Source organism: Geotrypetes seraphini, chromosome 2 (genome assembly GCF_902459505.1).
Source record: "Geotrypetes seraphini chromosome 2, aGeoSer1.1, whole genome shotgun sequence".
In the NCBI taxonomy this organism is placed as follows: domain Eukaryota; kingdom Metazoa; phylum Chordata; class Amphibia; order Gymnophiona; family Dermophiidae; genus Geotrypetes; species Geotrypetes seraphini.
The window spans coordinates 25,705,012-25,732,843 of NC_047085.1; the positions used below are offsets into that span (position 1 = coordinate 25,705,012).

The 27,832-nt window shown below is 45.1% G+C and overlaps 1 protein-coding gene across 3 annotated transcripts in view; it reads left to right on the top strand.

Annotated features, from left to right (window-relative positions):
- The window catches only part of COL22A1 (collagen type XXII alpha 1 chain), a 766,089-nt gene that overhangs the window by 685,018 nt on the left and 53,239 nt on the right, over positions 1-27,832 (top strand). For all 3 annotated transcript variants that reach the window (XM_033933743.1, XM_033933744.1, XM_033933745.1), the window contains exons 52-54: positions 16,512-16,556; positions 21,703-21,756; positions 27,097-27,150. In XM_033933743.1, coding sequence (XP_033789634.1) covers positions 16,512-16,556; positions 21,703-21,756; positions 27,097-27,150 — 153 coding nt within the window. The remainder of the gene's footprint in view (positions 1-16,511; positions 16,557-21,702; positions 21,757-27,096; positions 27,151-27,832) is intronic.

Here is a 27,832-nt window from a genome sequence, read left to right on the forward strand (position 1 = left end):
AAAGTGGGGGGGGTTTCCCCATCAAACCCCCCCCCCCCCCGTCGGAGCCCCTAAAAACAATTTTTTTCATCGGCGCGCGCTTCCGTCTTGCGCTCAGTTGTTGGCGCGCGCCTTTGTCTTCGGCGGTTTTGTCTATGAACCGTACGGACCTCTGGTAGCCCCATCAGTTTTCTTGGTGTCATAGTCTCAGGCTGTTGCTGGAACGTACCACATTTCAACGGTGGACACTGTGCCTGTTCATCTGGTGTATTTGGAAAAAGAGAAAAAGAGAAGTAGTGTTGTATAATAACTAAGTAAATGGAACGAGTTACTGTCCGTAAGTAAAGGTTTCGTCACTTTTACTTTTAAGGAAGTACAGGAAATATTTGTTACTTTTATAGAAGTAATCATTTCACCAATTTTTTATTACTTTTACCTAAATGATTATTCCTCACTAAAACAAATGAAACAGCAAAACCCGAAACAGGATTTTGCTACACACCTTGTAATGCAAAAGGTGGATCATCTTATCTTAAATTTTACCGTTCAGTGAATAGAACCTCTAAGAACAGTGACGTTTACTGTTCTGTTTGACTGGAGACCAGTAGCCAGTTTAACATGTACTGACATGAGTTCAGTCCACCTCAGTGGTCCCCAACCCTACCACCAGGCCAGTCAGGTTTTTGGGATAGCCCTAATGAATATGCATGAGAGAGATTTGCATATAATGGAGGTGACAGGCATGCAAATCTGCCCCATGCATATTCATTAGGGCTGTCCCATAAACCCGACTGGCCTGGTGGTCCTCCAGGACAGGGTTGGGGGGACCATTGGTCTACCTAACATACCTGAAGCATCAGAGGATAAAGTGACTTGCCTGGGGTCACAAGGAGCTGGGCTGGACTCAAACCCACAACAATCAGGGTGCTGAGGCCGTAGCTCTAACCACTAGGTCACTCCTCCCTTGAGCTCCTCAAGGTCTGATACCTTGAGGTCTCTTTCCTGGCCCATTTCCATCAGTCTCTTGCCCCTATTACATGCAGTGCACCTCAGCCTCAAGGAAAGCAAACAAAATGTTGGGTATCATTAAAAAGGGTATCACGACCAGGACGAAGGAAGTCATCCTGCCACTGTATCGTGCAATGGTGCGACCGCACCTGGAGTACTGTGTCCAGTACTGGTTGCCGCACCTCAAGAAGGACATGGCGGTACTTGAGAAAGTCCAGAGAAGAGCAACTAAACTAATAAACATAGAAACATAGAAAAAAGCGGCAGAAAAGGGCTATAGCCCACCAAGTCTGCCCATTCCAAGTATCCCCCCCCCTGAATTTACTCCCTTAAAGATCCCACGTGAGTATCCCATTTTTTCTTAAAATCCGTCACGCTGCTGGCCGTTATCACCTGGAGTGGGAGTCTGTTCCAATGATCCACCACTCTTTCGGTGAAGAAGTACTTCCTGGAGTCGCCATGAAACTTCCCTCCCCTGATTTTCAGCGGGTACCCTCTGGTGGTTGAGGGTCCTATGAGCCAGAAGATATCATCTTCTGACTCAATGCGTCCCGTGATGTACTTATACGTTTCAATCATATCTCCCCGTTCTCTTCTTTCCTCAAGTGAGTACAGCCGCAATTTCTTTAGTCTTTCTTCATACGTGAGATCCTTGAGCCCCATGACCATCCTGGTGGCCGTTCGCTGAACCGACTCGATCCTCAGTACGTCCTTTCGGTAGTGTGGTCTCCAAAACTGAACACAGTACTCCAAGTGGGGCCTCACCATGGCTCTGTACAACGGCATCATAACTTCAGGTCTCCTGCTGACGAAACTTCTGCGGATACACCCCATCATTTGTCTTGCCCTGGAGAAAGCCTTCTCCACTTGATTGGCAACCTTCATGTCCTCGCTAATGATCACCCCTAGATCGCGTTCCGCCGTGGTCCTGATCAAGGTCTCACCATTTAGTACATAAGTTCTACGCGGGTTTCTTTTGCCCAGGTGCATTGCCTTGCATTTTTTTTAGCATTGAAGCTTAGCTGCCAAGTATTTGACCATTGTTCCAGTAGCAGTAGGTCGTGTGTCATATTATCAGGTAATAAGCATCTGCCTACTATGTTGCAAAGTTTGGCGTCGTCAGCGAACAGTGATACCCTTCCTCTAAGTCCTTGCGTCATATCTCTTATGAATAAGTTGAATAGAATCGGGCCCAGGACCGATCCCTGCGGCACTTCACTGATCACGTCCGATGCTTCGGATGGGGTACCGTTCACCACCACCCTCTGAAGTCTACTGCTCAGCCAATCCCCAATCCATGTAGTTAGAGTGTTTCCTAATCCTATCGATTTCAGCTTGTTCAGCAATCTTCGATGAGGGACGCTATCAAATGCCTTACTGAAGTCCAAATATACCACGTCCAGTGATTCTCCGGCGTCCAGTTGTCTAGTAACCCAGTCAAAAAAGCTAATCAGATTAGATTGGCAGGATCTGCCCTGGGTGAACCCGTGTTGGTATGGATCACGCAGTTTTTCTTCATCTAGGATTGTGTCAAGATTCTGTTTGATCAGTGTTTCCATCAGTTTACACACTATAGACGTGAGACTCACTGGTCTGTAGTTTGCTGTCTCTGTCCTGCAGCCCTTTTTGTGGAGTGGGATTACATTGGCGGTTTTCCAGTCCAATGGGACCCTTCCTGTGCTTAGGGAAAGATTGAAAAGAACAGATAATGGTTCTGCCAGGACTTCCCTTAACTCCCTGAGCATTCTGGGGTGTAGGTTATCTGGTCCCATGGCTTTATTTACTTTGAGTCTTGATAGTTTGCTATAGACACTACTGGGCGTAAATTCGAAATCTTGAAACGGGTCTTTCCGGTTATCTCCCGTCTGCAGCTGTGGACCAGCTCCCGGCGCTTCGCGGGTGAACACTGAACAGAAGTTTTGGTTTAGTAATTCTGCCTTCTTAGAGTCTGATTCTGCAAAGTTACCGTCCGATTGCTTCAAGTGTACTATCCCATCTTTGTTTCTTTTTCTGTCGCTAATATAGCTGAAGAAAGATTTATCCCCTTTCTTAATTTTCCGTGCTAGCTCTTCCTCCATTCGGAGTTTGGCCTCTCTGACTGCTGTTTTGACAGCTTTAGGTCTGTCTAGATAGTCCTCTTTTGCCCCCTCTCTGCCTAAATGTTTGTAGGCGAAAAATGCGTCTTTTTTCTGTTTAACTAGGTCTGAAATTTCTTTACTGAACCATTGGGGTCTTTTGTTTCTCCTGCGTTTACTTACAGTCTTTATGTATCGGTCTGTTGCTTCGTACTTCGTCCAATATTGGTCGCCGTATCTTAAGAAGGATATGGCATTAGTCGAGAGGGTTCAAAGGAGAGCAACACGTCTGATAATAGGTATGGAAAACCTGTCATATTCTGAGAGATTGGAGAAGCTGGGTCTCTTTTCCCTGGAGAAGAGGAGACTTAGAGGGGATATGATAGAGACTTACAAGATCATGAAGGGCATAGAGAGAGTAGAGAGGGACAGATTCTTCGAACTTTCGAAAAATAAGAGAACAAGAGGGCATTCGGAAAAGTTGAAAGGGGACAGATTCAAAACAAATGCTAGGAAGTTCTTATTTACCCAACGTGTGGTGGACACCTGGAATGCGCTTCCAGAGGACGTTATAAGGCAGAGTACGGTACTGGGGTTCAAGAAAGGATTGGACAAATTCCTACTGGAAAAGGGGATAGAGGGGTATAGATAGAGGATTACTGCACAGGTCCTGGACCTGTTGGGCCGCCGCGTGAGCGGACTGCTGGGCACGATGGACCTCAGGTCTGACCCAGCAGAGGCATTTCTTATGTTCTTATGTTCTTATGTTCGTGTAGTATGGACTTCAGAGACGACCACATATCCTCCACATTATCAGTTTTTGCTTGTTTATGTTGCTCCTCGTGAACGAAATCTCCCATGCGGTTAAAGTCTGTGCCTCTAAAGTTGAGAACCCTTGTTGTGGTGTTTGTTTTCGGGAATCCTTTCTTGAGGTTGAGCCATACCATATTATGGTTGCTGGAGGCCAGTGTTTCTCCTACTGAGACTTCCGTGACGCTATCTCCATTGGTGAGAACCAGGTCTAGTAACGCCTTGTCCCTGGTGGGTTCCAATACCAATTGCTTGAGACGTGCGCCCTTTATGGAGTTTAATATTCTTCTGGTGCTACCTGTAGTCGCGGAGAGTGTGTCCCAATCTGCATCTGGCATGTTGAAGTCTCCTAGCATTACAGAATCCCCGCGCAGTGTGATATTCTCTATGTCCTCGATTAATTCCATGTCTTTGTCCTCCTGTTGCCTGGGAGGTCTATATATCACACCAAGGTATAGGCATCTTTCATTCCCTCTGGCCAGATTCACCCAGCGTGGGGATTCCCCGGTGTATCTTATATCAGTGATTCTGGTGGTTTTGATGCTTTCTTTAGTGTATAGCGCTACTCCTCCTCCCAATTTACCCACTCGGTCGCAACGAAGTAGGTTGTACCCTGGTATAACCATATCCCACCCATGCGATTCCGTGAACCAGGTTTCGGATATCGCTATCACGTCAAGATCGGCGTTAGTTATCTCAGTTTCTAATTCTAGAATTTTATTACCCAGGCTGTGCGCATAAACATACATAGCCCTCCATTTCTGTGAAGAGTTTACTTTATGAGTTAGTGTGGCTCCTAAATTATCAATGATATTTCTCCCTGAATTAATGTGGATGTCATTGGTACTTACCTAAGACTTGGTAGTGTGAGTGCGACTTGCCTCCTCAGGGTGGTTTCCTACTGCTCTGGGATATAAGTATGGCATGGAGGACCTCTCATATACTGACAGACTGAAAAAGTTGGGGCTTTTCTCCCTGGAAAAGCGGAGACTTAGAGGAGACATGATAGAAACCTTCAAGATCTTGAAGGGTATAGAAAAAATAGACAGGACAGACTTTTCAAATTAAGGGGAACCACAAGTACAAGGGGGCACTCAGAGAAATTGAAAGGGGGAGAGGTTTAGAACAAACGCCAGGAAGTTCTTCTTCACACAGAGGGTGGTGGATACATGGAATGCGCTGCCGGAGGATGTAGTAAGCAGGAACACGCTACAGGGCTTCAAAGAAGGTTTGGATAGGTACCTGGAGGACAAAGGGATAGAAGGGTACAGAAAAGAATAGAGGTAGAGGTAAGTTATAAAATTAGTCAGAGACCACTGTTTCAGGCAATAGGCCTGATGGACCGCCACGGGTGCGGACCGCTGGGCAAGATGGACCTATGGTCTGCCTCAGCAGAGGCAACACTTATGTTCTTATTTGGATTTCTGCACCCCAAATACATCACTCTACATCTTATCGCATTAAAGCTCAACGGCTAAGCATTAGCTCACGCTTCTTATTTTTATACATCATTTTCCATGCATTCCATTCCCTATAGGAGGCCAACATTGTTGCTGTTTTACATTTCATTTGCAAAGATGCATAGATTGAGGGGCATTTTCAAAACATACATCTAAGTCCGATTTGGATGGATGGCGCCACCATACGTCTAACAATATATATATATATATTATTTTTTTTTTTAATCCTCTCTCTGGACATCCAATCATTGAGATGCCTAGACCATCCGGATATCTATCTTTATACCACATTTTCGAACAAAGTTTTGTCCAAGTCCCAAACGGCCAGAGCAAGACCATTTGGACGTGGGCGGGGCCAGGCCTTGTTAATAATCAACATGTCCTAAAAGGCTATCCTTTCTCTGCTATAATTAATCTGAAATTTTAAACTGCTAACCAACTAACTGGCGCCCATGTCACAGGTGCCAGTTAGAGAATTGCGCCTGATCCCTTGCCATTAGCTGATCACGGTAAGGGAAATCCCATGCCGTGATCAGCTGAGCGGCTGCGGCAGGGACTCCCCCCGTGAAGTCCCTTAGCATTAGGGAAGCCCACGCCCTCCTGCCAGAGCCCTGACCCCCCTGGAAGTTACCCAACACCCCCAACTGGCAACCCTCTCCAGATCCCCCCAAGACCCCCCAAACACTCCTCCAAACCTATGGGCCCCTCCAGCACTCCTAATTTCCTCTGGCACCCGCTCAACCCCTCCCCCCTGTACCTCTGTAGTAGAAAGTTCGGCAGAAGGGATGCTTAAACCCTCTGGCCGGCAGGCCCACCACTCAAAGCATCCCTCTGGCCAGGGTTTCTGCTGAAAAGGTGCTTATGTTGCCAGGAGGGTCTACAGGTTTGGGGGTGTGCCAGGGGTTGGTGGGTTTGGAGGGGGATGTCGCCAGTTGGGGGGGTTGGGAAGTTCCTGGGGGTTTCAGCAGGAAGGAGTGGGCATCCCTCTTGCCTGGATGCTGTGGGAGGGGTTTAGGGTTCAGGGGCAGGAGGGAATGGGCATCCCTCCTGCCTGAATGCTTCAAGAGAGGTTTGGAGGTTCAACAGCAAGAGGGAGTGGGCATCCCTCCTGCTGGGGAACTTCACAGGGGGATTCCCTGTCGCAGCTGCTCAGCTGATCGTGGCAAAGGGATTCCCTTACAGTAGGGGTAGGGCACTCCGGTCCCCGAGAGCCATATTCCAGTCGGGTTTTCAGGATTTCCTGAATGAATCTGCATTGAGAGCAGTGCATGCAAATAGATCTCATGCATATGCATTGGGGAAATCCTGAAAACCCGACTGGAATACGGCTCTCGAGGACTGGAGTTCCCTACCCCTGCCTTACAGCGATCAACTGATGGCAAGGGATCAGGTGCGATTCTCTAACTGGCACCTGTGACATGGGCGCTGGCTAGAGAATCAGAGCGGTTAGATGGGGTTAGGTGTCTGTCAGTTAGGGCAGATTCTGTATAGGACACCAGTGTGCAATTCTCAGACGCTTCTTAGGCAGTTGCTGAGACCGACATCCTATACAGCAGTGATTCCCAACATTGTCCTGGAAGAAAACCAGGCCAATCGGGTTTTCAGGCTAGCCCTAATGAATATGCATGAGAGAGATTTGCATATGATGGAAGTGATAGGCATGCAAATTTGCTTCATGCATATTCATTAGGGCTAGCCTGAAAACCCAATTGGCCTGGTGTTCCTCCAGGACAGGGTTGGGAACCACTGCTATACAGAATTTCCCCCTCTCTGTTTATATTTGTTTATTAAAATTTGATATCTCGCGAAATCTTACAACAGTTCTCAGCAGTTTTACACAACAATAAAATTCAATAAAAACAAAAGAACGTCATAAAATGATAGGAAAATCCTAGAAATCCCAATTATGCAAAAAATTAAAAATTAAGATTAACACACAAACAGCTAAATCCTGATGTGTAAGAGATGCCTGATAACCTCTTAATTAATGAATATGGTCAGTTGGAAAAAAAAAGTCCGTTCCAAAAGCTAATTGAAAAAAGTAGGTTTTTAACAATATCTTAAAGGCCAAGAGAGCTATTCATTGGTGCCGATATCTTATAATATGATGATTTTATCAAGTAATTATATAAAACACACACTTCCCACTTGTCTTTAAGTGCAAATGCTATTATGTATATATAGGAATCGGCCTCAGTAACGGAGCCTACGCGTAGTCGTAGTCACTGACTGAGATATTCAGCGTAGTTTGTTTTAGCTCCTTTTTCTCCAATCATTGGCCAAATTCCCATTTATTTCTTACAAAATCTCTAGCTTATTCAAATTTAATACTTAAAAAAATTTTTTCTAATACCTTATTTATCTTTCTCTATCAGTTCACATTCAAACGTTTTTTTAAATCTTTATATTGTTTTACCACATTTTCATTTTTAAGTGGATTTGCACTCTTTCAACTCTAAAAAGACTACTATATCAAAACTTTGTCTTTTTTACTTTATATCAAAGGACATGATGAGTACTATTCAAAAATCACTTAGCTTTTTTTTGTCAGCGCTTGTGTTTCTAAGAAAGCCAACGTGGCCAACGTTTCGTGGGTAACAATTAAAACCCACTGCATCAAGATTTTATCAAGTAGCAATCTATATAGTAAGAGAACTGTTTCCACCAGAATGGGAGCAAAACTTAACATTTATGCCCCATGATACTACTGTAATAGCTTCACTATCATACGATACACTCCGAAACTCAGCAAAAGGATAAAGACAATAAGGAGTACAGACAAGCAGAACGATATTTTAGCTTTTGTTTTGTGTTAATATAATAATTCAATTCTCTGGAGTGCTTTATAGGTCAGAGTTGTAAAGTGACTTTACCTCAGGCCCGATGTGATAAAAACAAACCAAAAATAAAAATGAAAACCAACAGGATTACATTGTGTATTCCAAAGCAAATAACTTTTTATTCTAGTAATTAGTATTATAGCAGCATTTGTCAAATCAGAAATAAATCAGTTTGGACATATACAATGGAGAGAAAAAAACCTCATACCAACAGTGCCGGCATCTTTCTGTAAGCATGGCGCAAGTTTCTCTAAGGAATCTCTGCCACAGCATGGGGGTTTTATAGAGAAAGTATCTTTTTCTCAGATTCTTCCCCTGGCTGGGAATATGTATCACCCTATTGGATAAATCAAATGCCTATCTAACTCCCTCTCCTAGTCCACGCCTCCATTCTTCCCTGGGGGGCCCTGGACAGGCATAGCTTCTAGAACTTTCTTCTTCTTGAAGTTTCCATTCTTCACACGGGTACAGCAGTGCCTGAGCGCATTAGCCTGGCATCACGTTATCAGTTCTTCCTGGATGGAGTGTTCTGCTGACTGGCATTTTTTTTTTTTTTTCTTTTAGCACTGTTCATTGTCTTTCCAGCACTGATTAGTGTCCTTGAGCAAGAAATCCACAAACTCACATGCCACACATTAGCATCTCAGCATCTGAACTGAAACCAGTTTGCACAAGCCCGTGACTAACAACTTCAGCAAAATGTAGGAATAGGTCTCACAACCTGTAAAAGTCTCCCATAGGCTCCTGTCATCTATCTCAGTTGAAACACACGCTCAGTATCATGGGACACCAAAGTCAATGCCGGCAAATACCAGCAGAAGTGTAAGCCCGTAGGCAGGGCAAATAGGACCAAAATAAATCAAAATAGAGCCACCGAGATTGTGACCGATGCTCTAGGCATGAACCTCTGTTGCGCCACTGCTCAACTCAGCTGCCGCCACGGTCTGGCCAACATCATGGGAATAAGAAAAACGAGGGAAGCTTTAATCTAATCTAGTCTTCGATGTATATACCGGGTCATCTCCCAGCGAAGCTCGACTCAGTTGACAAGTAATGAAAGACCAGCAAAAAAAAACCAAACAAGAGCATAAGAGAAAATAAGTATTGTAGAGCAATCAATTTGTTGGATCTTTAGGTTAAACTGTTCGAGTATTGTGTAAACTAGTGTTTAAGCCCGTTACAATAACGAGTGCTAGAGTAGATGTCTGTATGTCTGTATGATAGCATGTTCCTTCTGAAGCGATCGCGTCAGAGGGAACGTGCTTCATGTGGAGAGCGGCCTGCGAGGTTCGCTACAGCCGGCCGCGAACCTCATCAGGCCGCTTCAAACAAGAGCGGCAGCGGTTGGTGCGGGAGGGGGGAGTCGTCGACTTGTTCCCTATCGACACTGCTGCGGTGCAAGGGGATCGGGGCCATGCTGCCAGCGGGACAGCTCCCAGCCCTCACCCTCCTCCCCTCGCGGGGCTTGGCAGATAAATAATTCCGCGCTGTGGAGGCGATCGTTGGCTGGCTGCGGTCCCGGCTTGGAGAGGGCAGGGGGTGCTAGCGGCCGGCAGCCGCCGCTCCGCAGGTGGAGAGCAGGAAAGGGCGCGCATGTGCACTTGTCTTGCGTGAGGCCAGACCGTAAGCCGCGCATGCGCACTTCCTATGGGTCACTACAGCTCACGGAAAACGGACGCATGCATAGGAAGTGCGCATGCGCGGCTTACCGTTTTATTATATTAGATAATAAAGTTTTTAGGACTTCACGAAATTGTTGTAACTGGCCTATCAATCTTTAACGAGATGAGCATAAGAGTTGCCCTTTTGGGTCAGACCAAGGGTTCATCCAGTGGCATAGCGAGAGTGAGAGGCGCCCCCTCCTGCCACGCACATGCACCTCTTTAACATTCCCAGAGTGAGCAGTATCGCCAACTTGCTGTCGGCGTCGGCTCTCCCTCCAACGCCACTTCCTAGGCGCAGGTCCAGGAAGTGATGTCAGAGGAAGAGCCGACGCTGGTGTGAGCAGCAGGTTGGGGTTTCTGCTCGCGCTGGTACATTAAAGGGGTACATGGGGCATGAGTGGGGGCAGGGAGGAGGGCAGGTGCCCCCACCAAAACGACGCCCATTCCCCCGAATTACATCACTGGGTCCATCTAGTCCAGTATTTTGTTTCCAGACCTGTTCAGGTTACAGAGTCTCAGAAGTGGCCAGATTCCACGTATTTCAGCCCAAAGACAGGCAGTGGCTAGAGTGGTGAGGACACTTATAATTTTGGCAGCTAGAGGGAGCATGTGTATCACAATTCTGGGAGCTCTTTTCATGTCTTCCCCTCAAACAGAATATCAAAACATCTTAATGTGGTGAACCTCTTATCTTGCACAGCAGCTTTCAGGGCTAGTCAGCACACTCTCTGCCAGATTCTGCTGGGGCTGATTTGCACATTTATTTGGCAACGAGGCCGCAGAGCTTTGTACGCAGTATGTCTATGGAAAACGTTTGAAATGGAAATGGCTTGCGCATCAGATTTGCTTGAGGAAAACGAAGTGTGCTCTCATGCAGAATGCTGAAGGCTAGATCTAAATTTCCGGCAAATGTAAGGCAAAAAGGCACAAAATCCTTATGACCTTAGGGATGTCATTTCACTATTGTCTCAAGCATGTTGTATTAACCCTCAGGGTTTGGTGCTGGGACCGATCCTGTTCAATATGTTTGTGAGTGACATTGCTGAAGGGTTAGAAGGAAAAGTGTGCCTTTTTGCAAAGGATACCAAAATTTGTAACAGAGTAGACACTGAAGAGGGAGTGGAAAATATGAAAAAGGATCTGCAAAAGTTAGAGGAATGGTCTAATGCCTGGCAACTAAAATTCAATGCAAAGAAATGCAGAGTAATGCATTTGGGGATTAATAATAGGAAGGAACCGTATATGCTGGGAGGAGAGAAACTGATATGCACGGATTGGGAGAGGAACCTTGGGGTGATAGTGTCTGAAGATCTATAGGCGAAAAAACAGTGCGACAAGGCGATAGCTGCTGCCAGAAGGATGCTGGGCTGTATAAAGAGAGGCATAGTCAATAGAAGGAAGAAGGTGTTGATGCCCTGGTACAGGTCGTTGGTGAGGCCCCACTTGGAGTATTGTGTTCAGTTTTGGAGACCGTATCTGGCGAAAGACGTAAGAAGACTTGAGGCGGTCCAGAGGAGGGCGACGAAAATGATAGGAGGCTTGCGCCAGAAGACGTATGAGGAGAGACTGGAAGCCCTGAATATGTATACCCTAGAGGAAAGGAGGGACAGGGGAGATATGATTCAGACGTTCAAATACTTGAAGGGTATTAACGTAGAACAAAATCTTTTCCAGAGAAAGGAAAATGGTAAAACCAGAGGACATCATTTGAGGTTGAGGGGTGGTAGATTCAGGGGCAATGTTAGGAAATTCTACTTTACGGAGAGGGTGGTGGATGCCTGGAATGCGCTCCCGAGAGAGGTGGTGGAGAGTAAAACTGTGACTGAGTTCAAAGAAGCGTGGGATGAACACAGAAGATTTAGAATCAGAAAATAATATTAAATATTGAACTAAGGCCACTATTGGGCAGAATTGCACGGTCTGTGTCTATATAAGGCCATTTGGTGAAGGATAGGCTGGAGAGGGCTTCAATGGCTGGGAGGTTGTAGATGGGCTGGAGTAGGTTTTAACGGATATTTCGGCAGTTGGAACCCAAGCACAGTACAGGGTAAAGCTTTGGATTCTTGCCCAGAAATAGCTAAGAAGAAAAAATAAAAAAAATTTAAATTGAATCAGGTTGGGCAGACTGGATGGACCATTCGGGTCTTTATCTGCCATCATCTACTATGTTACATTAAAATGTTAGGTACAGTAATACTTTAAACTGATTTAACGCAAACCCAGTATTGTCAAAGGGGTCTATTTAGCGGTGGCGAGAGGTGCCCCTCCCCCGCCCTCTTTACCCCCACCACCCTCAACCTCTCCTTCCCTGCCTCCTCCTGCCACGCGTGCCCCTTCCCTTTCCCCGCACCTCTTTAGCGTTCCCTGCGCGAGTAGCAACCCCAACCTGCTTCTTGCCCCGGCGTTGGCTCTTCCTATGACATCACTTCCTAGGCGCAGGTCCAGGAAGTGATGTCAGAGGAAGAGCCGATGCTGTCACGAGCAGCAGGTTGGGGAAAGGGAAGGGGTGCACATGTGCAGTTGTGGGGGGGGGCGGGGAAAGAGTGGGGGGCAGAGAGGAGGATGGGTGCCGGCACCCAGGGCTGATAGACCCCCCCTCTTCCTACTCCACTACTATTTAGTAAGGTGCACTAAAGATTTGCACCTAACATGCACGAACAGCTAAAGTTTGGTGCATTTCATGCAAAACCTCTGGTTAACTGTTGTGGTTTCCAGTAGAGAAGGACAGTAATGGGCCTAGCATTATTTAATGTACCAATTTGTACAAACAGGGCTTTAAATCACTTAAAATGGCTTCAGCTAACTCAACAATAAATACCTACTAACTTTAAGAAGCCTTCTATGGCACTTATAATTTTTTTATTACCACATAATAAATATATTTATATCACACTGATTTAAATAACATATTACCCAACCACACTCTCTGTGAACAAATCACACTACACGACGGTTTTCTTTATAAAATAACTCAACGGGAATATCCCATTGGGCCAGAAAACCTGGACTGGAACAAAGCCTTTTCAGTTTCAGTCTCTTTCCATACCACATTGTCCCGTTTTTTAAATTATCACACGTTCTCTTGCTGTATTGCAAATTGTCACCACCGTCTCATGTTGCTCAAGCACAATGATTATAGTTTGTGCTTTCTGGTATCACCCTTGGACTCCACAATCATATTGCTCAGTCGGCCCAACACGGGGCTGTGTTTCGCTGGATCAGCGTCTTCAGGGTGACCCGGTCAACATTGTATATCTGGATTTTCAAAAGGCGTTCAACAAGGACCCGCATGAACGATTACTTCAAAAAATTGTGAGCCATCGTATCGAGGGTGAAATACTCACATGGATTAAAAACTGGTTGGTGGATAGGAAACAGAGAGGGGGTAAATGGGCAATACTCGGACTAGAAAAGCGTCACGAGTTGAGTGCCGCAGGGTTCGGTGCTTGGATCCATGCTCTTCAACATATTTATAAACGACCTGGAATTTGGTACGACGAGCAAGGTGATTAAATTTGCAGACGATACTAAGTTATTCAGAGTAGTGAAGACGTAGGATTGTGAAGACCTGCAACGTGACATAAACACGCTCGAGAAATGGGCCACGACATGGCAAATGAGGTTTAACGTGGATAAGTGTAAGGTGATGCATGTCAGTAACAAAAATCTTATACACGAATACAGGATGTCCGGTGCAGTACTCGGAGAGACCCCCCAGGAAAGAGACTTGGGAGTACTGGTCGGCAAGTCAATGAAGCTGTCTGTGCATCAGGCAGCCAAGTGGTATAAATTAATATCTGAATTTTTGAATAAGAAACCAAAAACTAGTCTTAAAGACATTTGGAGCATTGAGTTAAAACAGCAGATTTCTGCGTCTCAATGGCCACGAATTTTGACTTGGAGAATGAGATGTACAGCGTCAACATCTATGAGACAAACATGGGTTTTTCTGTTGCATAGAAGTTTTGGGACCCCTGTTAGATTACAAAAGCAAGATAGATCAAAATCTAATCGATGCTGGCACTGCCATCTTGACATAGGGACACTGGATCATCCGTTGTTCTATTGTCCTTTGATACTCAATTTTTGGAAATCTAAATGGGGGTATTGGGGACATATTAATTTGATTCTGGAGAGTGCGGTTCCGCTGTCGTATGAAGTGGTAATCTGTGGGACGTTGTTATCTCCTACTCCGCCAATAGATAGACATAAGAGCAGATAACTTGGTATAATGATTGGGGTAGCCATGCAAATGGTCACTAAAAATTGGAAGAGTTTTGATCGATTAAATTTCACTTTTTGGTTGAATTCATTATGCTTGTGTTATAAGTACGAGAAAATGAATTCTGAACAAACGGGTAATAACAAGTTGTTTAAATTGACGTGGGACCCACTGATTAGTTTTATCAATTCTAATCAAATGGTTTATTTCCCTATATTTGGTTTGATTTGCACATCCAGGGAAGGAGGGTGGGTGGGAGGGAGAGGGATCTTATATTAGGATTTTTTTTATTTGTTTCAAAACATCCAATATACATTGATGTCAAAGGCAATACAAAACAAAAACTCACTTAGTTGTACAGACTAACCAGCAGAAAATAACACAATGAAATATTTATCTAATACAGTCCACAATCTGAAGAGAGGAGGCAAAATGAGAAAACCCCTCAGGAAAAGGGGATGAATATACTATGAAAAAAAAGAAAAAGGAAATAGAACAGTACAGTGGTACCTCGGTTTACGAGTGCACCAGTTTGCGAGTGTTTTGCAAGACGAGCAAAACATTCGCAAACTTGGTGCCTGTAAACCGAGCTTGCCTCGCTGTACGAGTGCCCCCCCCCCCGCGATCCGCCCCCCCCCCCCCCCAGCGATCCGGCATTCCCCCCCGCTCACGTTAAATTTTTCAAATCTACCTGCTGTTGTTGAACAGAAGTTTCTAAGGAACTTATCCTAGAGGTAGAATTTAAAGTAATGGAAGCAAAGTTAGTACATACCGAATGTAGATTCTCGATCGCCGTCCAGATGGAATCCAATGTTACTGCCTGTGGTCTCACCAGTGGCTTGAGGGGGAGAATAATAGCTGGATTTTCTTTGGCTTCTGCCCCAGAGAAAGGACTCTGGGCTCCAACATCCTCACCACCGCTAGCTGCCTCTGGCTCCACACTCCCAGAATGCAGCGACTCAAACCCCGGAGTCGGCATAGTTGTATTCGCTTCCGGGTCCACCTTGGCAGGAGAACGTGCCTCTCTCGATGAATTCGGAGAGCCCTCCTGCAATGTTCTGCTCTGCCACTGTTTCTCCAGGCTTGGGAGGTGTGTGAGGTCCTGGCGGGCTCAGCGAGAGCGACAACCCGGCCGTCCAAGCTGTGAACTTCCCCACTCACAGCAGCGGATACACCCGAAGTGGAAGGTCATAGAAACATAGAAGATGACGGCAGATAAGGGCCATAGCCCATCAGGTCTGCCCACTCTACTGACCCACCCCCAAGTCTACTATCCTAGGGATCCCACTCCTGGTGACAGGTTCCCTTGGCTTAACCCTCTAAGGGATCCCACATGGGCATCCCATTTGCTCTTAAATTCTTGCACGCTGTTTGCCTCGATCACCTGCACCGGGAGCTTGTTTCAAGGATCAACCACTCTCTCGGTGAAGAAATATTTCCTGGTGTCGCCATGAAATTTCCCGCCCCTGAGTTTGAGCGGATGCCCTCTTGTGGCTGAGGGTCCTTTGAGAAAGAGAATCTCTTCTTCCATCTCGATACGGCCGGTAATATACTTAAACGTCTCGATCATGTCTCCTCTCTCCCTACGTTACTCGAATGAGTACAGCCGCAAATTTTTCAGCCTTTCCTCGTACGATAGATCCTTGAGCCCCGAGACCATCCTGGTGGCCATCCGTCAGACTGTAAAAGATGTAATTACAGTCTGCCGCGGCATCGAAGAGCCAGAGGTAGGTGGAGGTAAACCCCTCTGTTTCCCCCTTTTTTTAGGCATAATGAAAGTTTTTTTCCGTTGAATGTATGGATAATTTCACCTTCAAGGTGGGAGCTTTCTTCTCAGCAACCTGTTCAAGATGCCATCTTGCCCCCTCCTTGATGTGTCTTTTCAGGATTTTTTTTTTTTTTTTAATTAACTACATGTATGTACTGGTGTAAGGTTTTATTGAATACATTGGAACAGGGTGGGTGGGAGGGGGTGAAAATGGTTTCTCATGTATTTATTGATAAATGTAACTGCTGTTTCTCAAACTACTTGTATGTATTCCTTTATGCACTGTTTTTAGACTGAAAAATAAATAAAGATTAAAAAATAAAATAAAATAAATGCAGGCTCATTGGCCTTTTGGGATTTGAAAGTTAAGAGAGCAATTTTTTTACGTAGTCCGGTGGAGGGATGGGAAGTCAATGAGCCTTCTTTAGCAGGGGAGTGACGTGATCGTATTTTTTTGAATTCGTAATGATTTTGATGGCCATGTTTTGAATCAATTGAAGACATCTACTATCCTTTTGACATAACCCTTTATATAATGAATTACAATAATCGATATTTGAAATGACAAGGGGGTGGATCAGAATATTGAGGCAATGAGTATCTAGGAGAGGGACTAAGAATTGTATCCAATCAAAGGCACAAAGCTGTTGTGGTTGAGGTTTTTTGTGTTTATTCTCATTTGTAGGGTTTCAAGGGGCACCGAGGAGATACAGGAGCACCCGGGGCCACAGTAAGTAACAAGTATGGTTTTATTGCCCAGGACATGTTCCCATGTGGAGTGAAAATGGAAAGGAAATGGGACTTGCTAGATTGACTTTCTGGTGCTTGCAGGTACAGTGGTGCCTCACACAACGAACTTAATTCGTTCCAGGAGCAAGTTTGTTATGCGAAAAGTTCGTTATGTGAAACGCGTTTTCCCATAACAATACATGTTAAAAAAAATAATTCGTTCTGTAGCATAAAATATGCTAAGATGACATAAAAAAGGATAAATTTTTTGTTATTATGTTTATTTAGATACATCTAAAAACATAATTGTTTTTTAAAACAACACACATTTTTTAAATTTAAAGACAGACTAAGTAGAGTCTAATTTTACAGTGAGAGAGGGCAGAGTCTCAGCGGCAAAAACTGGGACTTAACTGTTCATTTTTTTTTCCTAGCATCGGGGAAGCGGCGAGAGTAGCTCCGCCCCCCCAACGCATCAGCAGTAGGCGCCGGGCCCCTGCGAGCCGACGGTCCGCCACTGCACAGGGAGCCAGGCGGAGAGAGGGCAGTTAAGCGCAGTGCCTGCGCGGAAGGATGCAGCTCGGGCGACTTCGTTGTGTGAAACGAAGTTCGTTGTAGGAAGCAAGACATGAAGTTCGTTGTGCGCAGCGTTCGTTATGCGAGGCACCACTGTACTTATTTTGTGCCTGAGACTTTGGAGGGTTTAAGTGACTTGCCCAGAACCATATACGGCTACAGTGGGAATCAAATCCGGTTCACTAGGATTTCATCCTGTTGGAGCAACGACTAAGCTATTTCTCCTCTCCATGGGCACAACGCTATACTGAGAACTTGGATTTGATTCCTGAGTCAGGACTAAGTGGGAGATGCAAAGAATTCCAGCTCTGTTCTCGACAGTAGAGAATGACAAGGGGACAAATTTTTCCCCTCCCCGCAGGAACTCATTTTCCCTGTCCCTGCCCCATTCCTGTAAACTCTGCCTTAACCACACAGACCTCAAACACTTAATATTTTAAAGCGTTTGAGACTTGTGCAAATGAGGATGGAGTTTAGGCATTGGTGGAATGAGGCATTATGATGTCACAATCTGAGCTCTAGAATGTTGCCACTTATGATTATAAAGTGTTTGAGGCTTACGCAGATGAGGACAGAGCTTAGGCATTAGTGGAATGAGGCATTATGACATCACAATCTGAGCTCTAGAATGTTGCCACTTATGATTTTAAAGGGTTTGAGGCTTATGCAGATGAGGACGAAGCTTAGGCACTGGTGGAATGAGGCATTATGATGTCATAATCTGAGCTCTAGAATGTTGCTACTTAAGATTTTAAAGGGTTTGAGGCTTGTGCAGATGAGGACGGAGCTTGCAGGAATAGATCAGCGACCTCAAGGGACAGGGAAACTGAGTTCCTGCGGTGAAGGGGAAAATTTTGTCCCCATGCTATTCTCTACACACTGGAAAACACTGGGTGGAGTAGGGTTACCAGATGTCCGGATTTCTCCGGACATGTCCTCCTTTTGAGAACGTGTCCGGGGATCTGGACGGCCTTTCAAAACCAAGCACTTTGTCCGGGTATTGAAAAGAAATTGCTTCAGGAGGGGGCATCCGTGCAAGCACGGATGCAACACAGTGACGTCACGTGCATGCAAATGTGTGTGACATCATCGCGTCACATCCACACAAGCGCAGATGCCTTTCCTGCCCGACGAACAGGCAACGGGGGCGAGGATGGGGGCATAAAATCTGGTAACCCTAGGGTGGAGCATCAATTTATTTATTTTTTCCATCACCAGTTCTCAACACTAACAACATGCAAATTATATGCGCGCTGATAGTGTTGAGTATGGTTCATAGACAACGGCGCGAAAGACAAAAGCGTGCGCCGACAATTGAGCGCAGCGCGTGCCGCCGCGCCGCTCTAAATTACAGTTTTTAGGGGCTCCGAGGGGGGGTTTTGTTGGGGAACCCCCCAGTTTACTTAATAGACATCGCGCCGGCATTAGGGGGGGTTTAGGGGGTTGTAACCCTCCACATTTTACTGTAAACTGAACTTTTTCCCTTAAAGTTTTCAGTAAAATGTGGGGGGTTACAACCCCCCACACCCCCCACAACGCGGCGCGATGTGTATTAAGTAAAGTGGAGGGGTTCACTCCCACGCCACCCTGTCGGAGCGCTAAAAACAGTAATTTAGAGTGGCGCGGCGGCGCGCACTGCGCTCAATTGTCTGGGCGCGCCTTTGTCCCGGCGCGCTTTTGACCTGACACCGTTGAGTATTGGTGGGAAAAGGGCTCAGAAAATTCCTGGCATATGCCCCAAGAGCTATGCGGTAGACACCGCTCTTTTCTGCATGTCCAGTTAATGGAGGGGGGGGGGATGTGGAAACAGAAGACCACCAGACGCACATGAATTGCTTCATTTTGAAAATAATTTGACTTCGCTCTACCAGAGCATATTGTAGACACTTAAATCCAGCTGCCCTCTTGCACGTTCCTAGTCCGTCCCAGGAACCAGACTCCGCCCCCTTTATGCGCCCTGGGTCTTGGTTTCTTCCTTTTCTGGCTGCAGCAGGGCACATGTCTGGCTAGACCACCGCCAGAGGAGAGAGGTTGAGGAGGCAAGTGTGACTAAGGGCTAGATTCACAAAATAGCGACTCAATCGCTGTTGGCTTGCTCTCTGGCCGATTTTCCAACGGCAGTCGATTTATTACGTTTGCGTGCAAATGATGTGCACGAAGGTGCAAACCCATCGGCACACAGTTACCAACAGCAGTCGGGTTTTAGGATCGGTAAAACCCGATGTAAAATAGCCAAGCAATGGAATTGAATCAATTGCTTGGCTATTTTTGCATGGGGTTGTACTAATTTGCATGGCCGGATCGGAAAATGGGCGATCGAGGGGAAAAACACGCGGTGGGCCGTTTTGTGAATTGGGTCGATTAGCAGCGATCATTGCTAAACCTGTGAAAACAGGGCCTCAGTCACGCAGCTCTAACACCTAAAACTCCTAGGACAAGCAGGATGAGTCAGCCACACAACCCATATGTGGCTGACTATCCTGCTGTCCACGGAGAACCTACGTTACAGGTAAGTAACTACACTTTCCAACACCATGCCACATCTCTCCCTCCATCACTATGCCAAACATTCCTCCCCCTTGCATCCCCTTCAATCTATCCCTCTGGTCCCTCTTCACCACCAAATCCAACATTTCTCCCTCTCATCCTTCTATTCCCCATGCATCTCTACCTTACTCCTCTCTGTTCCCAATTTTCCTCTTCCTTTCCCCATGTGCACTATCCCTTTCCCTCTCACTCACAGGCCCAACAATTGTCCTTTTCTATTCCCTCACTCCTTCCTTCCTATTTAGTGCCCCCTTCCTCCCTCCCTCCCTCCTTCCTATGTCCCAAGTTCATGCCCCTTCCCCCTCACTACCTTCCAGCCTTTGTCCCACCCTTTCCTCCCTCCCTCCCCCGAAGCTGATCCACGCTGAAGCCTGCCTGCCCCCAAGCCGACCCACTGCCGATTCCTCCTCCCCCTGGTCCACTGCCACCCCCCCACCACCTCCATTTAATTATCCCCCACTGCCACTGCAACTCCGGGAAGGGCCAGGCACGTGCAACGATTGCACACCGCCGGCCCACAAGCCTTCCCCCCCGACATCAGTTCTGATGTAGGAGAGAAGGGCCAGCCAAGCAGTGATTGGCTAGCCCAGACCTTCTCTCCGATGTCAGAAAATGTTGCAATTTCTTCCAGTCTAATAGCACATGTTCTAAGTTGTACCGTCATCTGTAAAGGTGCAAGAGATGTCTAGGCCGAGGGTTCTTAATCAGTTGTGTGGAAAGAGATCAAATGGAATGAGAAGAGTCTTGAAATCTGAGGCAATTTATTGAAGTTTTGGCTGCTTAGTGTACCTCATTGGAATGACTACAAGACAGCATTGTATTTTCCAAAACAGACAATATTTTTTTATTGTTAGTATAATGGCTTACAAATTTATAGCAGCGGAGTCATAACAGAAAGAAATATATATTGTCAGTTCAGAATATGCAATGGAGAGTAACACTTACACTCATATGCCGAGCAGGGGGCTAGCACACCCTCCGGCATAAGCAGGTAAACCTCTCTGACCCTACTTGTGATGCATGTTCTTTTATACAGATAAATTCTTGCTTTGTTTCAAAAGGCTCATCCCTGAACTCTGGTCATATGACTCCCTAATGATACAAAAAATGTATACCTAACTATCCCCCCCCCAGTCCACGCCTCTCTCACTTCCACCCCCCCCCCCCACGAGAGGGGCCCTAGCAGTCCAGAAACAGAGGGCACTTCGGGAACTTCTTTTGTCCATGTCTTGAATCCTTATCACCTTGCTGAGGCTGATTTGTTCTACAACACTGTATGTCTTCAGGATGGTGTCCTCGTAGACAGTCTTATGCAGCAAACTGAAACAAAGATGCAAGGGTGACATTCCAGCATCCTGGCCATGCCTGGATCCCATGGCTTGCTTTAGAGACAGGCACCAAGCCCCCACATCCCTACTCCCCCTTCATCCTTCAGGGGGTTGTTACTTGTTATGGGTGTTTTATGGCTTCTCAGGGTGCCTTGCATATGTCATACGGCACTGATAACAGCTCAGTACAAATGGACAATGGCCACCGAACCTTGGAGAAGTATCCTCCTTAGGAAGACATGAACTAGGCCAGCAGGAGTATCATTTTCATAGATTAGCGAAGTACATGCTGTTCCATCTGGTTAGCTTGTAAAGAAAGGCTGCTTAGACTGTGAGAAAATATGTGTTAAAATGGCTGTAGTGTCCAACATACACAAGGTATTTCTCCACCAGGTAGTTCAGTATGTCCAGGTTTGTCCAGGTTATCCAACTCAAAACTTTCTAGACAGAGTGAAGACAGTTGTTTGGACTCCAATTGGAATTATAATTGTGTACTATTGTAATTTTAGTGATTTGTTAGTGGCTAACAGAGACATATGTAGCTGTCAATGGATATGTGGTTTAGGAAGGAGGTGATGAGGGGGTATGAAATCCCAAAATTTTTTTTTAATAAACCCTGGTCTAGGGTAATCTGTGTATAATGCAAAGCCATAAACAAGCTGAGCCCCTAACTTCCTCTTCCACTCTTCTTTGAAGGGAGAACCAGGTGTGCCAGGTACACCAGGACGGGAAGGCTTTCCAGGGAAAGATGTAAGTATGCTGTTTAATAATTTAATTTTTTTAAAACATTATATACTACAAATCTACAATTCTAAGCGGTTTACAAAAAAAAACAACACACAGAAATAATAATAATACATAACCTTCTTACACCTACAAATACCAAAACCAACAATTCACACCAATCATTTCTGAACAATTTCGCATCGCTAAAAATAATTTTTTTAAAAAATTCAAATCATTCAGACAATCAGTCAATCTAAAATTCTTTGGGAATGCATCCATCGTAACGGAATATTTTCATATCACAGAAATAGGCAGCTCAACCAATCAAATTCAGAGCAGTGCCCTCAGGGCCTTTAGGGGGTGGGGTAAATCCCCTGAAGGCCCTGACCGCATGCCACTGACATAAGTGCTAGGTGTGTGCTCCGTGCTACTCTATAAATGACGCATGCAACTCCTGGATGCTAAACATAGCGTCCTACCTTATGGAAAGCTCTTCCAAGCCGTCTCAGACAAGACACATCCTAACCAGTGTTCCCTCTAAGCGGGCGGGTGTTGTGAGCAAACTTTTTTCACCGTGAGCCAAAAATATCGGGCGCCAGCAAGTTATGAGCCAACTCGCCCGATTCTCCTCTCGCCGCCCTGCCATCTGCCGTACGCCTCTTCCGATCGTGCGCTGTGACGAGAAACGTGTGCGCTGCGATGTAATATTTTGTGCGCCAGCGCACGCCAGCGCAGCTTAGCGGGAACACTGGTTCAAATGGTTTTATTTATTTCCCCAAATTTATTTTTGTTATACGCATTGAAAATATTTGATATTGCGTTTAAATCAAAATCTCAATAAACTTGAAACGAGTGCCCGTGAGATTGTGGGAGGGTTAAATACTCAAAACTTAGAAGTTTTTGCTACGCCAGCTTTCTGGTATCTTTACATACAGTGGCGTACCTAGCATATGTAACATCCGGGGCCCATCATTTTTTGGCACCCCCCCCCCATCTGTAAGAAAAACATGATTTTTAGTAACAAACCACACGTCACACATGAGTACCTAGGAAAAGGCAGCATCTTACATATTGCAGTGAGCAGTACATCAATACACCCATTGTAAAACTAAACAAGCCAGACCAGCACAGATCAATCCTACACCGTCAATCCTAACAGAAAACCATGTCTTTCGAACACACAGAACACAGAAAACACCTTCGCCTAGTGAGGAATATGTAATCACAAACTAACCCCTCCCTCTTTTACAAAACTGTAGTGTGGATTTTAGCTACGGAGGTAACAGCTCTGATGCTCATAAAATTCTGAGCATCAGAGCTGCTACCACCAAGGCTGGTGCTAAAAACGCTTCACAGTTTTGTAAAAGGGGGGATAAAATAAAAATACATAGACAAAGGTTAAATTGAACCAGCAAGAAGCTGGACTCTGCATACAATGCTTCACAGAAACAGTGACACATGTCTCCTAAAGCAATAAATAAATAGAAATTTTTTTCTACCTTTGTCTTCTGTGGTTTCTCCTTTCCTCATCTTCTTGTAACTCTCTTCCTTCCATCCACTGTCTGCCGTCTCTCTTCCCCTATATGGCATCTTCTCTCCTTCTATGCCCCTTCCAGAAACTGTATGCCTCCCCCTTCCATCTCTCCTTTCACCCCATTGGTCTGGCATCTCTCTCCTCGCCTTCCCTCTCCCACACCTCTCCTCATAGTCTGGTATCTCCCCTTCCCTGATTCTCTGGCATCTCTCTCCTTTCCTTTTCTTCCATCTTTCGCTCCCCCTCCATGCTCTCACATCTCCCCCTTCCTTTTCCCTTAGACTGGCATACCTTCCTCCTACGCTCCAAGCCCTGGCATCTCCTTTAATTCCCTCCCTCATCTTCCTTCTCCCTCCAGCTGGGTACCGCAACACTCTTCCCTGCAGCTCTGCACTTCCCCACAATTGCCATGCTTCGGTTCCTCTTCTTCCTTCCTTCCCCCCCCCCCCCCCGCGGGACCCTGCGGCACCATCAACTCTTACTCCCTCTAATGTCGGCCCTGCAGCTCCAGACTTCCTCGCACCTTCTCCCCTCCCCCTTTGGATCGCTATTATTTTAAATGTTATAGCCGCGGAGCTGTATCCATCAGTGGAGATGTCTAACCTCGGCCTGCCCCGGAACTCTTACTGCAGCAGACGCCCGTCTAGGCAGGAACAGGAAGTCACTGTTGCAGTAAGAGTTCCGGGGCAGGCCGAGGTTAGACATCTCCACTGATGGATACAGCTCCGCGGCTATAACATTTAAAATAATAGCGATCCAAAGGGGGAGGGGAGAAGGTGCGAGGAAGTCTGGAGCTGCAGGGCCGACATTAGAGGGAGTAAGAGTTGATGGTGCCGCAGGGTCCCGCGGGGGGGGGGGGGGAGGAAGGAAGAAGAGGAACCGAAGCATGGCAATTGTGGGGAAGTGCAATCCCCCCAATGCGTCCCCTTACCTTACCGACGCGTGTGTGCGCTGTGAAGAGAAACTTTGCGCTGCGATGTAATATTTTGTGCGCGAGCGCAGGCCAGCGCAGCTTAGCGGGAACACTGATCCTAACCAATATATAAGACGAATCTAAAGACCTTTCTGTTTAAGGATGCCTATACAGTCAAACCTTGGTTTGCGAGCATAATTCGTTCCAGAAGCATGCTTGTAATCCAAAGCACTCGTATATCAAAGCAAATTTCTCCATAGGAAATAATGGAAACCCAACCCACAACCCAAAAACCTTAATGCAAAATAATATACGTACTTGTATTGCAAGACCTCACTTGTTTAGAACAGTCACTACACTCCCGCAGCGTCAGAGATAAGAACCATCGGCTCAGTTGTGATGATGTGACGCGTGTATACTGTATGGACTCGTATCACAAGACTTTGCTCGTTTAGAACAGTCATTACTCTCCCACATCTTCACAGAGATAAGAACCATCAGCTCAGTTGTGACGCTTGTATATTGAATGTATTTGTATTGCAAAACCTTGCTTGTATATCAAGTTAAAATGTAATAAAATGTTTTGCTTGTCTTGCAAAACACTTGCAAACCAAGTTGCTTGCAATCCAAGGTTTTACTGTACTATCTTAAGAAGTTCTTATTCTCTACCAATACAGAACATGTATGGCCTTTTCTTTGGAATACTGTATTTTCCCCCTCCCCCTTTTTGTTGCCAGTCATTATTTCTTTTTGTCTGTATATTCCATTAATGATGTTTTCTTTAAAATCCCCCGTTGTATCATATACTAGCTGATCTCTGGGCGTTGCCCAGATAATTATTTATCCCAATCTTCCGGTATCAATAGACTTGTATTCAGCGATTACGCCTGAAACTTGGACTTAAACAGCATTGGGAGTGTCAGCATTCATCTCAGCGAGCCCAAAAACTAGGGATTAGAGCAGTGGTTCCCAAACCTGTCCTGGGGGAACCCCCAGCCAGTCAGGTTTTCAAGATATCCCTAATGAATATGCATGAGAGAGATTTGCATATAATGGAAGTGACAGGTATGCAAATCTCTCTCATGCATATTCATTAGGGATAGCTTGAAAACCTGACTGGCTGGGGGGTCCCCCAGGACAGGTTTGGGAACCATGGATTAGACACTAATATCTGTAGTTTTTGAAAATATTTAAATGTCACCCCCACAGTATTTTTCCCCAGATAGTAAGTCATATGTGTACCAAGTTTGTTTGGAATCTGTCCATGCGTTTCAGAATTATGCTGGAACATACATACATACAATATACATACACACACAAATACATCTGATTTTTTTATAGATAGATTTTTTTTTTAATTTATTGTAAACTGCCCAGATGTAATGATAGGCGATATATCAAATAAGTAATAAACTTCAAACTTGAAACCCAAAATTGCATGCCCAAACTGGGCACGCATCTTAATTGAATAACAAGCCATGAACTTGCATTAATTGGGTGCTAATTATTGCAGTTAATATGCTCCAATTAAGATTTTCATGCACATCTTGATAAGTCCTATTCTATAAAGATGCACATGTAAATCTTTTAGCGTGCAGCCGATAAGAGGGCTTGGCAATGGGAGGGGCATGGGTGGGTCGGGGCGTTCACTAAAGATTTGCACAGTATTACCAAATTCAGGGGGATCTGCGCCTAATTATACACGAGGTTTTACATCTGTTTTCAGTTGGTGTAAATTCTCATACCCAGGAGTTGACGTGGAAGTCAGCTCTAAGCACTATTTCATAAATGGCGCCCAATATGGAGCGCCATATATAGCGTAGCACTCTGCAGGTTTTGGGACACCCAAATTTGGGCACCATTTACTAAATCTAGTCCTTAGTATGGAAATGCAAAAAGGTGTTCACATGTGAGAAGAATGGGTGGGACAATAAGGACATAAGAATTGCCACATTGGGACAGACTGAAGGTCCATCAAGCCAGTATCCTGTTTCCAACAGTGGCCAACCCAGGTCCCAAGCACCTAGCTAGATCCCATGGAGTAAAACAGATTTTATGCTGCTTATCCTAGGAATAAGTAGTGGATTTCCCCAAGCCATCTCAATAATGGCCTATTGTCTTCCGTTTTAGGAATTTATCCAAACCTTTTTAAAACCCTGCTAAGCTAACTGATTCTCCAGCAACGAATTCCAGTATGTAGAAAAGCCAAATAATGGAGAACAGCCACATCAACCACAGTGTTTGTCATGTTATTTAGAGGTCTTATACGGGACCATTTGTAGAAGTCGTTGAGATTAGATTATTAGCTATCATTTTGGTTCCCATAGGTCGGCAAAATATTATCTCCCTCATTTACAAAACCGTGCTAGTGTTTTCAGCACTGGCCACCACCGCGGTAACAGCTCTGACACTCATAGAATTCCTACGAACATCCGAACAGTTAGGGTGCTGAGGCTTTAACTCTAACCCCTGTGCCACACACTAGATGAGTCCTTTGGTTTTTGTACATTTGAATGTTTATATTTGATATGTGAATGATATTTGATATACAGTTGTGTTATTCTTTTTTGCATATATTTATGATCAAACTTGCGTACCCCGATAAATACATATATTTAATTTTTTTTTCATATGTTTTTTAGTGGGACAGGTTTACGTGATCATTTTTTTTAACCAAAAAAATTACAAATTATGAGGATCACCAAAGGAATAATGCATATTCATAGGGATATCTTGCTCTCTGTCTATTGGTAAGAGAGCGAGAGAAAGGATGATGCATCAATTCCCTGTAACAAGATTGGGCACAAACATATCCTCACAGCCAGTCTACAGTGAACCATAAAATCCTTTTGCCATAGAAGCTGGAGAGTTTAGTCCAACCAAATTAACCAAGTGAATGGTCTGTTTTATACTCTAGGGTGATCCAGGACCTTCGGGACCTCAGGGGCCTCGAGGACTTAGGGGACAGCAGGTGAGTTTCTACAAATGAGAGCTTACAAAACAAATTTTGCAGCTAGAAATCAAAAGAAATAAAAGCAACTGTGGACTTAACAGTTCTGGGAGATGCTAATATCTCACGTGGGATGATTTCTTCATTTTATATAAATATTCCAATGGTAATTTTTTTTCCACAGGCTGATTTAATTGGTCTCTAGACTTTTGCAATGCTCTTAGCTAACGGTCTCTAAGCCTGGCCACCAGGTGGTGCTGTTAGCCATCTGGCCAATCGATTCATGTCCATGGTCACTTCTTCAGCTCGTGTCAGCATATTCCTGTCGTCTAGCCTACAGGTCTGATATGAAGTCTTAACAGCTGCGTAAACATCAATGTTTGCAATCACTGTGTTACCTGAACAATCTGTCTCATTTCTGCAAATAAGAATTGCTTTGTTTCAAAGCAATCAATCCTTATATTGTGCCAAATGACACGGTATAATTTGGCTTTGCATAATAGCTTTCATTCAAATGAGAAATTACAGCCAGAAATGATCGGCAGCATTACCAAGGGAAGAGAAAATCAACTGACTAGAGGGGCTTTGCACTTTATATCCACTATCATACTTTATTTTCCAAAAGGAATACAACTGTATATTTTCTAGAATGTACAGATAAAGTCAGGAAAGCTTAAATGTTTCCTGGAGCATTTTGTATTAT